This window comes from Vitis riparia, chromosome 18 (genome assembly GCF_004353265.1).
Source record: "Vitis riparia cultivar Riparia Gloire de Montpellier isolate 1030 chromosome 18, EGFV_Vit.rip_1.0, whole genome shotgun sequence".
Lineage (NCBI taxonomy): Eukaryota > Viridiplantae > Streptophyta > Magnoliopsida > Vitales > Vitaceae > Vitis > Vitis riparia.
Window position 1 is genome coordinate 9,749,825 of NC_048448.1, and position 15,712 is coordinate 9,765,536.

At 35.9% G+C, this 15,712-nt stretch overlaps 2 protein-coding genes across 4 annotated transcripts; both read left to right on the forward strand.

Moving 5' to 3' along the window:
• Window positions 1–2,414: 2,414 nt before the first annotated feature.
• LOC117907520 lies at window positions 2,415–6,997 on the forward strand. 3 transcript variants are annotated; one of them, XM_034821078.1, is made up of 12 exons: window positions 2,415–2,770; window positions 2,879–2,965; window positions 3,570–3,671; window positions 3,787–3,903; window positions 4,204–4,459; window positions 4,622–4,779; window positions 4,865–5,226; window positions 5,320–5,419; window positions 5,508–5,567; window positions 5,774–5,857; window positions 5,952–6,068; window positions 6,394–6,997. In XM_034821078.1, the coding sequence occupies exons 2-12, from the start codon at window positions 2,906–2,908 to the stop codon at window positions 6,697–6,699; spliced, it is 1,722 nt and encodes a 573-aa protein (XP_034676969.1). In that variant the 5' UTR covers window positions 2,415–2,770; window positions 2,879–2,905; the 3' UTR covers window positions 6,700–6,997. The 3 variants fall into 3 exon arrangements, with proteins under 3 accessions (XP_034676969.1, XP_034676971.1, XP_034676970.1); XM_034821080.1 differs by having other exon boundaries at window positions 4,204–4,285; XM_034821079.1 differs by lacking the exon at window positions 2,415–2,770 and having other exon boundaries at window positions 2,941–3,025.
• A 6,820-nt stretch (window positions 6,998–13,817) lies between these two features.
• On the forward strand, window positions 13,818–15,163 carry LOC117907907. Its single transcript, XM_034821589.1, has one exon. The coding sequence runs from the start codon at window positions 13,916–13,918 to the stop codon at window positions 14,987–14,989; it is 1,074 nt and encodes a 357-aa protein (XP_034677480.1). The 5' UTR covers window positions 13,818–13,915; the 3' UTR covers window positions 14,990–15,163.
• Window positions 15,164–15,712: the final 549 nt, after the last annotated feature.

Genomic DNA, 15,712 nt, shown 5'->3' on the forward strand with positions numbered 1-15,712 from the left:
CATGTATCTCTTTTTTCTATGTTGTCCAATAACCAAAAAACATAATCATATGATAGAGTGTCTATTACTGCTGCCATGCTCTTGGCATAAGAACCCTGAGTCACTTTCCAGCAACCAAAAACCATTCGGGCTTGGGACATCCTTTTGGGTGATTTTAAGAAAATTCCCTTTAATCCTTGGATTACTACAAATCTGAGGCACTGCTTGGGTGCTCCTCCCAACTCCCAATCATGCGGTACCTAACAAAAGTTACTGCCAAGGCATCCATCAGAAGAACCCTTCTATGGATTCCTTGGCTTTCTGATGCACCTTTCCTTATATAGTCTCTTGAACTACATGGATCCAAAACCAAAGGGACATTGACATAACAAACATATACATCAAGTCTCTGCCTAGGGCTGAAACTGTTAATGACTGCAACGTCTCATCTTGCATTTGAGCCATCACCAAAAAACATGGGCACTTCACCTCCACTATAATTGAGCAACAGACACACACAGCTTGGCACACAAATCCTTTCTTTCTTTTCCTCGCCTTGACTTAGTGGTCACAAGTCCATAGTCGAACGAGCACAATTATGGAGGCATAGGATCCATTGCAAGGCGGCAAGGCCCCCCCCACCCTTCAAAGAGTTTGGGCACACCAAAATATCACTGGTGTTGATGTTAATCTCATGCTTTTAGGACGTTTCTCCAATACATTTCCCCATTTTCTTTTTAAAATTCATTGTCAGAAACTTTTAAAAATGTTGTCGAAAGTGTATTGAATGTGAAGTTAATGTACCAACATGGTATGATTATCTCTTGTGATTTTTCTTTTGGCCCTCGCATCAATTAATTAAGTAGGATGTCCGTGCTTTGGTTGCATTCCATGTGCACTAACAAATTCACCTTCTACCATGTAGCTTCCAGTATTTTAAGCGTTCCACCCCGACTTTTTCTGGGTGTTTGGGTGTTTACTAGCTTTCATTTTGGCTGTCAACAAGAATCCTGACAAAAATTCAAATCAACCAAGCCATAAAAATTGTATTTTTATACCTAAAAAAAAGAAAAAAAGAATTGAAGTTGACATTTCGTCTGCAAAGAGAGAAGATCTGCTGGCAAGAACATTATTTTGGGTAAGAAACCATGTCCCCTTACCCCGCATCCAGCGTTATAATAATTTGTTTATACGTGTACACACATATAAGGTTTGGGTTTTGATTTGTGATTGGTCAAATCAAAATTTATAAGCACGGCACGTTGGAGGCATTGTCTCCATGCTGAGAGAGCGTTACAGTGTAGGATTAAGACTACTTTAATAGCAATAATAAATTGAGATTTTGACGTCCGGATCTTATACTTATTCCCGTCCGTGGAATCACAAATCTGATTGTACAAGTTTTGTACAAGCTTGTGTTCTAACGATTCAATTACATGGGAATTTATTGTATACTTTGTCGAATTGATTATCTTATTCCGCAGATACCCGTAATCTTTTCTACAATTTTTTCCATAGGAGATGATGCCGTTAAACGTGGCTTCTAATAATGACCCAAGCCCACTCACTGTCCTTTCCAAATCTGTCTACAATCACCTCATTATGATTATCTTGGAAAATTATATTTTTATTATAGTAACGTTAGAGGGAACTGATTGCCTAATTGAGGTGAAAAGACGATAATGCCCTCAGAAGGGTGGGAGTTTGACAAGGACGGTGTTGTTTATCAGAGAGAGATTAGAGAGCCCAAATGAGTCATTTTGATAAGGCAGATAATTAAGTGATAATTAATGGTGTAAAGAAAAAAAATGACGTCACTAAAGATGAGATTGATGGGTTGGGAGTTGGAGGGGGAGTGACGTGGCAGTGGGTGGTGTGATGTGGCCTTTCTCCTTTAAACTCAACAACCAACCACCACCTATTACCTCCTTTAGTCCTACCGCCCAATCATTATAATTACTAAAATTTTAAATTAAATTAAATTATAATTATAATTCACGCATGTAAAGAATGTTAAATAAAATCTCCACTATAATTGTCATTTTTTAAAATTCAGGTAGACATGTCATTGTCCTTTTTTTTAATTCAAAGTTTCAAAATTAAGAACGTTAAATCTGGAAGCCATGTGCACGTGACAAGTGGCTTACAAATTGTAAGAAGATATTGAAGCATCTACCCGCGGGTCTTGGAATGACTTTTAATTTAATCTTTCCCCCAAAAAAAAATTAAAATAAAAAAGGGGGAAGGGGGCTTAGTTGGCAGACACGTGATTGGGAGCAGCCTTCCCCAAAGCCAACCATTTTTGGAGATCCCCAGGGTAGTTTCGTAATTCAAGAACCAATCCCTTGGACAAGCTGGCATTCCCAGGGGCATTTCCGGAATATTACCCCGAATAAAGGACGTAGGAGAGGCGCGCGTTTATTTGCTGATGAGGGAGGGGTTAGTGAAATTTGCGTACGGCGCTAAAGTGCGCTAGATGCGCACAGCCTGTTTCGCAAAGCGAACGAATTTAGCTTTCACAGAGACAGAGACAGAGACAGAGGGCGGCAGAGGCGCACTCCCCTCCCCCCCTCTCCATCTCTTCCATTCTTTCTTCTTCAGTGGTTGTTGTATATATGATTACAATTCGACTTGTGTGACGCTTCGAAAACTGGTTCATTTGTTGTATGTATTTTGTTGGTTTACTTCATACGCAGCTCGACAGATGCAGGGAATGGATTGAAGAGTGTTTTTGTCTTCTTGGATTGCGTTCAAGTTTCCCGCTTTGTGTTGGGATGAAAATTTTCTCAAGGCCTGATCTCTCTTTAATCTCATTTCTCTTCTGATTTTGATCTTTAATCCCACTTCTCTTCTGTTTTTTATTATGTGGTTGATATGGGTTTTGTTAATTATGTTGCAGAGTTTGCTTGTTTTTTATGCAATAAAGATGAACACCAGGGTCCGGACAAAGCTGCAGAACATGAAAGCTCCTATGAAGCATGATAAGGTCATCACAGTTATCAACTTTAATCAATGCCCAAGTTTCTATTTGTTTTTTTGAAAAACGGTTTGCTTTCTCTCTCTCTCTCTCTGTTGTTTTATTTTTTCACTGTAGAGGGAGTTGGCTGTGAAAGCTGTTATAGGACTATTCTTCCATCTGGGTTTCACCAGAGGTTGGGTGGGGTTGGGGAGCTTCAGAAGCTGAAAGCTCCCCATAAGAGAAGATAAATTTAAAAATGAGGATACTTTGAAGAGAGTTCCAGATGGGTTTTCAAATTTGATAAAAAATAAAAATAGATCTCTTGCTGCCCATGTGAATTCCCTTACCTTCTCCATACAACTTTCTCAGGAAAATTTGGATTTTCCTTTTCTTTTTCCATGTTCCTATAGTGATCTCTCCCTCGCAAAACTTTAAAAAGAAAAAAATAAATAAATAAAGTAGGCTTCTTTGATCAGTATCCAGATTGGGTTTTAGATTTTTTTTTATTTCCGTATATGCTCCCACTTTCTTTTCTGTGCTTTTTCCTCTTTTATCTCTCTTGCCCTGTTATATTCCTTTTTCTTTTCTCTTTGGAAGCTGATGGTCAATTCTCAATTCCGCTCCCTTGAAGGATAAGGTGGAAATGCAGGGCACCAGAGGAATGGATGCCAAGAGAGCAACCGCAAATAGACGAGGACCGAGCAGAGATAGAAAAATGGCCCTACAACAAGATGTATGGATTTTATTCTTCTTCTTTTTTTTTCCTTTTGGAAATGCTGGAATCATATTTTTGGGTTCCATTTGTTTGATCTCTTTCAGTTGACTCTGTTCTAATTCAAATTTTTTAGGTTGATAAGCTAAAGAAGAAGCTTAGACACGAAGAGAATGTCCACAGAGCTTTAGAGAGGGCCTTCAATAGACCTTTGGGAGCTCTACCTCGCCTTCCTCCTTATCTCCCTCCTTGTGTTAGTACTTGGTCATCACTTTAGATTCCCACTTCCATTGTCTGCTGTTCTCTTCCATCATCTCTTTCATCACATTGGAAAATACCTGCAAAAAGTTTACTCATTATATGAATGTGAACAAATAGTCACAATGACCGTTGTTGAAAAATTAATTGGAGATTGAATGGTCTAAATTTCAGTGGAGAACATTGGTGAGATGAACCCAATTTCTCATATTACATCATTGGTATACTGATCATTGGGCAAAAATTTTGTATCGTTTCAAATAGAAACCTGAGTGCTGAATTTTGGTTTTTGTAGACATTGGAGCTTCTTGCTGAAGTAGCTATTCTGGAAGAGGAGGTTGTTCGCCTTGAGGAACAAGTTGTGCACTTTAGACAAGGTTTGTATCAGGAAGCTGTTTACATTTCATCTTCCAAGAAGAACATGGAGAGTTTGGCTGATTTATATAATCCTTATCTGATGAGAAACTCCAAAAAGGATCAAACAAAGTTTTTAGTTCAAACTGTGGACAATTCAGCCACATCTGCAACCAGGGATGCGCCTTCTCCACCTGGTAATCCTCTAGGTTTGATTGGCATCTGATGCCATCTAAAATTGAAACACACCTCTTTCTCCCCTCACCCTCCCCTACCACCCCCCCGCCCTTCCTTTGACATAGAAATGGGTAAAACAAGATTTAGGGAAGTCTTAATCCTTATTATTTTACTTGTTTCAGCTGACAGGCGGGGAAAAGAGAATCAGTCATATGCTAACTCTACAAAGAACAACAAGCGAGACCCAAATTATAAAGCCCAAAAAATATCAACTCCAGTGAAAAGACCTCCAATAGAGCATGGATCAGCGGAGAAGCATCTAGACTCTCAGAAATTACAGGTACATACTAAGAATGCTAATTTTTCATAAGGGGTGTTCTTGTATCTATTTCCATTGAGATGAATAATTCTCTCTTCTTGTCCAGCTAGAAAACAGAGTAGTAGACCAAGAAAATGCAGAAACAAGAACTTCTCTCACTCCAGATGAAAGACTATCTGCAGATGATAAGCCAAATAAAATTTCTGAGGATATTTTGAGGTGCCTATTTAGCATTTTCTTAAGAATGAGCACATTGAAGAGCAGGGGTACATCAGAAAATTTACCTTCCCTCCCATCATTAGCTTCTCATGGAAGTGGTGAAGAGACAGAGCTACAGGATCCTTATGGCATTTGTTCAGAATTTGGAAAGAGAGATATTGGTCCATATAAGCATTTGTTTTCGATTCAAGCTAGCTCAATCAATCTAAACCGGACGGCAAATTCTTTGTTTCTTGTTCATAGACTGAAGTAGGTTTCTTATTTTTGGTTGGTTTCTTATTTACTTTTAATGCATTCTATAAATCATCTAACAGTTATATTCACCTTATCTTCTATTCTCAGGCGCCTCCTCGGGAAACTTGCCTCAGTTAACTTACAGGGCCTAACCCATCAGGAGAAGCTTGCTTTCTGGATCAACACCTATAATTCCTGCATGATGAATGTAAGCAAGGCCTTTTTATAAACCTAAATTTAAACTCTATGTTTATTCTTTTGCTTATCTGTTTACTGTACTGCATTGCTTGCTTTAGGCATTCCTGGAACATGGAATACCAGGGAATCCAGAGATGGTTGTTGAATTGATGAGGAAGGTATGGACTATCAAGGCAATCTTTCTGTTCTTGTTGGAGTAGTGATATATTCATATTCTATGACTTGGACCTAACATTACTTTTAGCATGTACTCAAATGATTTCTTACATAATCAATTTGCTTGTAAACCAAATCATAGCTTATAATTTGTGCTTGGCAACTTACACACTCAACAATTAATAAAGTTCCAACTCTTTTTCCTCAGGCAACAATAAATGTGGGGGGACACTTGCTAAACGCAATAACTATTGAACATTTCATCCTGAGGCTGCCTTATCACATAAAATATGTAAGTGGTGCAAATTTCAACTTCCTCACAAGCCTTAATTTAGCTTAGAAATGAATTGCTCTCAGCAAACATATTATGACTGTATTCCTATTAGACCTTTCCGAAGGGTGCGAAAAACGATGAGATGACAGCAAGAAGCATCTATGGGTTGGAGTTATCTGAACCATTAGTGACATTTGCACTCTCCTGTGGAAGCTGGTCCTCCCCTGCTGTAAGTACATGAATTAAAAAGGGATGTCTTTAGTATCTACTTTACTCTGTTTTTTCTGTGGTCCCAAACGGATGCAGCTTTATGATTGAACATATATTACCGGGTTTTATTGCACATAACATATTAGTTCAAGGACTATATCCAAATACACAATTTTTGCAGATGTTTCCTAAACCAGTTCTCTGGCTCTCGTTCTCCATGTTTTCCCAATTCTTAGATGAATTTGTCTCAATGTTGAAGTCCTAGAAAATTTTACCAGAGTCTTTGTCAGTTGCAATAAAATGCTTATGCCATGGCTGATTCATGAACCTTTTGTGAAATGAAGGTGAGAGTGTATACTGCATCTCAGGTTGAGAATGAACTGGAAGTTGCAAAAAGAGAGTACTTACAGGCTGCTGTGGGAATCTCAACAACCAAGTTGTTTGCAATCCCAAAGCTGTTGGATTGGTATCTACTTGACTTTGCAAAGGACTTTGAATCATTTCTTGATTGGATTTGCCTTCAGCTACCAAGTGAACTTGGCAAAGAAGCAATCAAGTGCCTGGAAAGAGGAAACAGCGAGCCTCTTTCACAATTTGTCCAAGTTATCCCATATGAGTTCAGTTTCAGGTATCTGCTGCACATAAAATAAATTTTGCTTCATTTATCTTTGTCCATTTCTAGGGCTCTGCGCTTAATGGGATTTGTACACACCTATAGAATACAGAGTAGAAGTGAAAGTATAGTCTGTTCTCCATTGTAAGTAGTTATGTGAGAGGAGATTTTTCTTCCACAAGGGGCTTCTGGTGTCACTGTCTAGGAGTTTTACATGAAAGAGGCGATTTCTCAAGCATAATTTCTCATTATTTTCCATTCTTTGTAAAGCTCAATACAAGTGGTCCTAAATTCTTATATGAAATTTGCTGACTAACAGAAGCAAAGTTGGATTACCTTTTTCCCCAATGAAAACATAACCGAAAACTACATTTTTCACAACAAAATAGAGGAATTGATGGAAGATTCATTAAAGATTTTAGGTGTGAACAGTGACCACCCATCACTCTATGGCATATTCATGGACAACTGCTCATTGATTAGGAGAGGAATAGGGTTGGACTTTCCTACCTGATATTAGAGGACAGTTGCAACAACAAAATTCCCCACTACTAGAAGCATTGTGGCCTGTGTCCAAAAGATACCAAGCTGTCTTCCTCTTTCAGAATAATATTCAAACCAATTCTCAGCACCCCTTGATGCCATATTTTGGGCCTTTTAATAGCAGGTTGCAAGATTTCTTCACTGACCCGCCGTTGAGCCATTCTTTTCAAAGTTTTGTCGCATTAGGATGATAAGCAATAACTAGGTCAGGTCCTGAGGTCCACAGGGCTTCCAGGAACTGCAAGGAGGATTTTTGATGAAGGTCTTAGCCAACCTTTACTTGTTTCACAATTCCCATGTCCTAAGATACTATTGCTCAAGATGCACCTGCATTTTAAGAATGTTACATCCATCCTTTCAGACATGGCCATATCTCCAGTTTGGTTTTTATTTTTCCCATTTGGTCTGGTTTTCCAAACCATGCCCGAGAAAATTTATTGATGCAAGTGGTGGTCCTGACTCTTTAAGCTCGCCCTGAGCTATGACTAATCATCTAATATTGAAGCAAAGAACAAAGTGCTTTTAAAAAGTAGTGGGTCATAAAAGCTAAGCCCTGAAGCTGTTGATGTACTTGTTACTGTATCATTTACCCATTTATCATGGATTTTTTTACGAGACTACGGTGGTTTTAAAGAATAATTCCTCAACTACAAAAAAAATATTTTCAAATTTATCATAGTTTTTACCAAATAAGGAAAAGAAAAATAAAAATTAGTGTTTTCTTTTAAAATAGCCTCTTTAAAAGATTATTTATTTTTAAAAAAAAAAGTTTATAGGCTAAGATAGTCTATTTGAAAGACAATTTTTGAGAGAAAAAAAAAATTGTTCCTTAAAAGAATAAAAAAATAAAAAATTAGGGGAGAAATCATCTCTTTAGAGATTTCTCCATATAAAAAAAATTACAATTGGGAGTAAAAATAAATATTATTAGGGGAGACCATTAAAAAAAAATCATCTCTTTAAGAGACGATTTTCAAAACTCCATTTTTCCATTTCCTAAAAATATTTTAACTAATAATATATTTATACAATAATATAATTATTATAAATATATATATTATAAAATTGATTAATTTTATTTACTAAATTTAATATATAAAAATAATTATAATTGTTGAGATATTTATCAATAATAATATTTATGAAAATATAAATTATGTTTAACATTCGATATTTAAAAATCTTATATTAAATTAGATATTGATTTAAAAAATATTTTGTTCTTCATCTTCAATTTTTTCTTTAAATTAATTCAATTAATTATAACTAATAAAATTAATTTAGTTTTTCTTTTTGTTTATAAGATAAATAACATTTATCTATTATTTTTTCCTTCATTTTGGAATTTTAAAAAAATATTATCAATTTTATGTGAAAAATGAGTTTATAAAAAAAAATTATTAATTTACTAAATAATTATTTAAAAAATAAATAATTTTGTAGAAGGAATAAAATATAGAAAATAAATTAATTTATTATTCAATAAAAATTTCAGTATTAAGAGATATAATTTTTTGAGTATTAATCAATTTAAAAATAAATAGTAATCATTCGTGATAAAACAAAGGCTATGAATAATTAAGGAAAATACCCAAAAGGGGGGGTGAGGTGAATTGGGTTTTTCAAAATCTTTTTCCACACAATAATATATGCACAAAATAAATAAAGGAAAGAGATAAAGTTAGAGAATTCAAACTCGGGTTTATAGTGGTTCGGCCCTCCCTTGCCTACGTCCACTCTCCTCAATCTCCTAACCGAGTGAGGGTTCCACTAACTTGAAATTTCAATCAAGCTTTCAATCGTCTTACACTTGGATTCCGGCTCCAATGGGCTCTCACACACTCTCTTCAAGATTTGAACCACTTGAAGGCTTTCACACTCAGTTTACACAATGATGAAACTCTCAACCTAGCTTAAGGATGGCTCAAGTACAAGAGAAAGCTAGGATGAATTGCAATAGTGCACTAAGAATATGCAAGTGATGGATTGATGCACTTAGAAAGAAAATGAGAGCTTTTTGATCAAGAACAGGTAGGTAGGCTTTGAATGCAATTGTTCTCTTGCACATAAATGAAGAGGAGCTCTCAATTTATAGGTTTCTAAGCTCGGGAGACAAAAACAACAGAAAAGTAGCCTCGATCGGACGAGCAAAGGGTCGACCGGATCACTAGCCGTTGGTGCATTTAATACATGACAGGTTACCGTTGCCTCGACCGGACCTCGACCGGACAAGGGTGAGGCTCGACCGGAAAGAGAAAGCTATTGGGAGAGAGAGAGTTTTTGTGTCTCCCTCGACCGGACCTCGACCGGACAAGGGCAACCGGTCGACCGGTTACCCAACCGGTTGAGCCGGTTGGCCATAGCCACGACCGGTTGAGCCTTTTGGCCCCAAAAATCTATCATTTTTTATTTCTTTCTTTTCCAATACTTAGGCAAAGTCTTTAGGTGAATTAATATGCCAATTTTGAATCAATTTGTCTAAGGTATATTTGATAAAACTCGGGTTTTAAAGAAAATCAAGTTTTAGAGAATAAACCGAGTTTTCTAAGATGAATGAAAAGGTATGAACATCCTAAGTGCACTCATGCTATCATCTTACATTCATTTCCTATGATCACAAGTCTTCCAAATGATCTCGATCCCGTATTCGTTTGGTCCTTGATAAATTTTTAAGATTAAGTCTGAGATTCTTAACAGTTTAAAACAATTAGTCACTTAACCATGGTTTGTTATCATCAAAACCTGATTAGGAGAACCCTTAGGCTAACAATTCGTATATTAAAATATTTTATTTAGTAATTATAAATAATAAACAACTAAAATAATTTGAAAAAATAATAAAATATTTTTTTAAATAATTTAATTCACTTAAAATTAGAAATGATTACCTATTTTTTATTTAAAAATAAATAAATGTTTTTTTTGTTACATCAAAATTTTTATCTGTTTCAAATTTTAAAATCATAAGATTCAAGAAAATTGATCAAATAAAAAAAATAAAGAAATTGTTTTTTCAAAAACTATATATCCAACTTATAAAAGCCTTGATTATAAACACCAAGTGGATCCTTAATTATCAAATACTCTTAATATTAAATAATCAAAGTCACCTACTATTATGATTATAAAAAACCAATAATATTGTTCATGTAAATGTTAAAAAACCAACAAACATCTCAACAATTAATAAAGTATCAACTATGATTAAAGATCAATTATTATCATGAATGTAAAAAATCAATAACTTTATTCATATAAACCGTCAAGCATCCTAACAAATATATTATTAGTTAAAATATTTTTAGCAAATGAAAAAAATGGAATTTTGAAAATAGTCTCTTAAAGAGATGATTATTTTTTTTTATGGAGAAATTCGTTTTGAAGAGAAGACTTCTCCCCTTATTTTATTTTTCCTCCAAAAAAATAGCCTCTTTTAGAAATCATATCTTGAAAAGAATATATTTTTTTATATAATTTTAAAAAAAAATCATTTTTTCAAAATATGATTTTAAAATAAAATAAAAATTTTTATTTTTCTCTTTCCTTGACAAAAATTAGGATAGATTTGAAATTATTTTTTTAAACTACCATAATCTTGTCAAAAATCTCATTTATCAAGTGATAAAGACATGATAGTTCCAAGTCATGGTTAGTGAGTGCCCAAAAAATAATAATGAGAGGGCACTTGTCATGTCTACAAGCTCCAGAAATTAGACTGGAAGTGCATGTATTGGATTCTATTTGAATTGGATGGTGAGGATCATCAGATCATGTTGAATTGAGAGAGGAAGAGGATGCCATTACTCCGGTGTGTAAGCCCATTTATGTGGTCCATGAAAATCAGGGCCCCTGGTCGATCCTTGGGTACCACTGTGGTTATGCCCATCCACCACTGTTGTGTGGGCCGGGGTCAGTATTGGACAATCGAACATGAGGCTGCGAGCCCTACATATGTTGTATTGTCGTCCCCCAAAGCCAATCACACAAACGGTATTTGGACCATTTCAATTGCTTCTAGATGGCCGTCGCACAAACGCAACCAAAAAGGTAACAACAGGGTGTAGAGTCTACGGTGTCGAAACCGTTGGGAACCCTGCCAAGTTGAAGATCGACCAAGTAGGTGATATAAAAACCAGAAGACGACAGTAGCAAGTTGATACATGGAATACATACAAAAGCCCATATGTAGAATCATTAGTTTTTGACAAAAGAAGGTACAGTTTTACATTTTTATCGTAGCCTAAATCTTGGGTCATGGTTGGATAATTTCACGCTTGACTCAAGTAAGAAAAAACTGCCTCAAACGGAGAAGCCCTAGAGTCCCTGGGACCCCTCAAAGCTCCGATCACATGCAATGAATGACAAAAAAAATGAGAGAATTATCTTTTGGGGGTAGATGGGCCCCTAAATTAACAAAAGGTCCATATAACTCTTCAAATTGAGTTGAAGGATATGAAATAGTAACGGACAAATATACCCTTTAAGAACACATATAAAATATTTTATAAAATTAAGTTAAATAATTTTTTTTCAATATTTTTTTTTTCAAAAATACTAAATTAAATAAAAGTAGTTTTCAAAAATATTAAATTAAATATTTTTTTTTTCAAAAATATTAAATTAATTTTTTTTTCAAAAATATTAAATTAAATTAAAGTATTTAAAAAAATATTAAATTAAATATTTTTTTAATATTAAATTAAATAAATTTATTTTTAAAAAATATTAAATTAAATAAATTTATTTTTAAAAATATTAAATTAAATAAAAGTATTTTAAAAAATATTAAATTACATAAAAGTATTTTTTAAAAATATTAAATTAAATAAAAGTATTTTTCAAAAATATTAATTTTTTTTTTCTCAAAATCAACAAAGGGCATTTTTGAAAATACTGAAGGATGATATCCTTCAACTCAATTTCCATACTTTTATTGGGTCTTGGGCTCAATTTGAAGAGTTACATAGACCTTTTGTTAATTTGGGGGCCCATCTACCCCCAAAACATAATTCTCCCAAAAAAAATCCCGGAGGCTTTCACCTAATTATCAACATTCCCTTATGTACCGTGTCATGCAATGCTTCCTACTAGCAAACAAAAATGACATTACCTAACTTTATATACCTAAACTGAAGCAAAATATATTTCTTTGCATAAATCAATGACAGCAACGTATCCAGCCAGGATACATCCAGATCAACTTGGGAGAATTAAAGAGCTAAGCAAGCAGGCCAAACGCACAAGGGCGGCTCCATTCCGCCATTCATTATTTCTTCCCCTATCCATGTCTCTCATGTTTTTTGTCACTTTCTGGATGAGCTTCATTTCAATATATGACCTAAGGGTTGCTTGGGCAATTACGATGCTGATTTTTGACTAGTCTAAAATCAAAGAAAGAGGACCAACTTGGGGTTGGTTTGGTTAATTAGATGTGTCGGTATCATGACTCGAAAGTAAAAATACAAAAATGACTTGGTGGTAGGTGTCGCCCCCAAAACCCCTCTAAAAGCTGCGTTAAAAACACAATCCTAATTCTCTAATTAAATTCACCATCTGGAAGCCATCAATACATTTAAGCACATGCTGCGACTATCGTTCACATACTTCTATTTTATATTTTTGTCCCTTTCTTCTATATTCTCCTTCCTTAGAAATTCATGGGATAAATTTTATTTTTTGTGACAAAGCGTTCAACATATTACAGCTATTTTAGGAATATTAATAATAATAATAATAACACGTGGAGCAAGCACCCCAGCTGACTTATGTTTTGCCACTTGTGACTTGCGTATATGCCTATGCCTCTTACTCTGTCTTACATTGATATTATTATGCAGCATTGTGAAGCACAACGAAGTGAAGGCAAAGTTTTCAAGGTAAATACTTTAATCCAACTGTCATCATCTTCAAATTTTATTTTCCTAGAAAATTAAGTTTTTTTTTTTTTTAAAAAAAAAGGGGGTTTTAATTTCATGATATCATTCAGTCAAAAGTATTATAATACGATTGATTTTAATAATTATAAATGATGAATGAAAAGAAAAAAAGAAAAAAAGAAAAGAAAAAAGAATGATGATCTTTTCCAAGGAAACAGGATAAGGACAAAGTAAAAATCTATAAATTTTTAATTCTATTTAAAAAAAATTAAATTTTGAAGTGGAGTTGAGAGCATTGTTGTTATTGGAAACAGTAATTCAAAATTGTAAAAGAAATCATGCATTTCGCTCTCATCAATTCTAGGTGTGAAGAGGGGAGATGATGAGTCTCCAACAGTGAGTGGCGTGGTGGTAAAGCAGTGTGTGGTTTGGATTATAATGTGAAATCTTGGGCATCAAGGGAAACCACCTTTGGGCTGACAATATTGATTACGCTTGTCTTTGGGTAGGATTGTATGTTTCGTCCAAACAGTCCACATCTACCTATTCTAAAAGAAATGTGCTTTTATATTGATACCATTGGCTTGGGGGATAACTTATATGATTTACTAAATAAAATCTTATATTATTCCGTGATTGAAGACAGAAGGTGACGCAAAAAATTAATATATAGGAAAGTAGTATAAGGCGGCTCCTAGAAAGTTAATGGTCAACAATCTCTCTCTACCGCCACCTCTATCTCCTTTCTCTCTCCACTGTCCTATATAATGTAGCTCACCGACTCTCACATAGCATCTCTGCTGCTCCATTCATCAGACAGGAAGAAGGAAAAAAATGGAGATGGAAGTGATGATACCTGTGGCCTCCATGGATTTTGATTTCACCCATGTTGATTCTTCCGGCTATTTGAGTTGTCCTTCCACGCCCAAGCGTCTTGGGAGCTACTACTTCAGTGCTCCCACGAGTCCCTCCCGCCTCTCTGAGATTTATCGCGACTTTGATCATTTCTCCAGTACCAAATCCAATGGCTCTCCTCCCAGGGTTCCATTTGATTGGGAAGAGAAGCCGGGCACGCCCAAATCATCCTCCAAGGTGGTGACTGCCAACAAGGACGATGATTTCGCGTTTGATTTCAGTGAGGAGCTGGAGAAAGCTTCTCTCTCAGCTGAAGAACTGTTTGATGGCGGCAAGATCCGACCTCTGAAACCTCCACCTGGGTTACAGCTTGGCGCCGGAGCTGAGGTGCTTTCGACTCGTAAGCCGCCTCTTTCATCATCGAGATCACCCGTACTACGTGGTAAAAGCATTGTACGAGAGGCTTTTTCTCCCAGAAAGAATAAAAACGTGGATGCAGCTGCAGACTTCCCTAGAAGAACGGAGCAGGAGAGAGGGAGAGAAAGAGGGTTGGGTTTACCGACGTCGAGGTCAGGCCGGAGAACAAGGTCACTCTCTCCGTTTAGGGTTTCTGAGTTGGTATGGGAAGAAGAAGAGCAGCAGATGAACAAACAATCTTCATTGATTTCAAAGCCTACAACAGCTTCTGCAATAACACCATCGTCGTCATCTAAAGGTTCCAAAAAATGGAGATTGAAGGATTTTCTACTGTTCCGAAGCGCATCGGAAGGACGAGCAACGGATAGAGATCCATTCAGAAAGTACGCGGGGCTGTTCAGGAAACAAGATATCAAGAACGACAGTTTCCGGTCTATAGACAGCTCCGGTTCAATGTCCAAGAGACGTGGACCAGTGTCGGCTCACGAGTTGCATTACACGGTGAACCGGGCTGCTTCAGAGGATCTCAAGAAGAAAACCTTCTTGCCATACAAGCAGGGCATTTTAGGGAGGCTGGCATTCAATCCTGCCCTCCACGCACTCACCAACGGCTTCGGCACCCTTGGGCGTGGTTGAATGACATCAATCTTTTCACTCTTTTTTTTTATTTCAACTCCGAAACTACCTTCTTTTTTTATTTATTTAATTTAATTATACAGCAACTGTAAGAACATATATGTATATGTATGTAAACAATTGCATACGAATATCAAATCCTGCGTCTCCTGCTTCTTTGTGACTTCATTCTAATATAAAGAAACTTGGATGCCATTAGATTCATGCTTCTGCTACAATTTTGAAGGTATGAGCCTTGACCAGTATCATCATGCAGGCAAAATATTAATAGATTTTTTTTATAAAAAAAAAATTCAAATAAAAAAAATGTTATGATGTTGTTGAGCGATCTATGCGCCTAAGCCTGGTGCAACCAGGCTAAAAGTCAAACATGCTACAGCATGACATTTGTCACGTTTCTTTTGGATATTCAAAGAGGGCAATCAGCAATGGATAAAGATGAACAATTTAAGAATAGAATTATCCTGTTCTACCAGTATTTTGCTATGATGTGTGACATCAGATTAAGAATGCAGGCTAGTCGGCAAAGAAAAATCAATAAAGGCCAGCTTCCAGAAGGAGGGGAGGCTTCATCGAAAAGACCATTACCTAATATGATAGCCTAGGTATCCAAGGCAACAAGGATAACAAATCTACTCAGAAGGGCCTTGAGTGGGCTCCAAGACCAGGCCAAATTGGGCTGAATTTTGGTGCTGGCATGGAACTGGCAATGCTTTTAGAAAA

Bases quoted from the DNA above. Each gene is read 5' to 3' on its own strand.
- LOC117907907 (XM_034821589.1), top strand. From the start codon at position 13,916: ATGGAGATGGAAGTGATGATACCTGTGGCCTCCATGGATTTTGATTTC.
- LOC117907520 (XM_034821078.1), top strand. From the start codon at position 2,906: ATGAACACCAGGGTCCGGACAAAGCTGCAGAACATGAAAGCTCCTATG. The intron at 5,420-5,507 runs GTAAGCAAGGCC...TGCTTGCTTTAG, and splicing joins ATAATTCCTGCATGATGAAT to GCATTCCTGGAACATGGAAT. The intron at 5,858-5,951 runs GTAAGTGGTGCA...TATTCCTATTAG, and splicing joins TGCCTTATCACATAAAATAT to ACCTTTCCGAAGGGTGCGAA.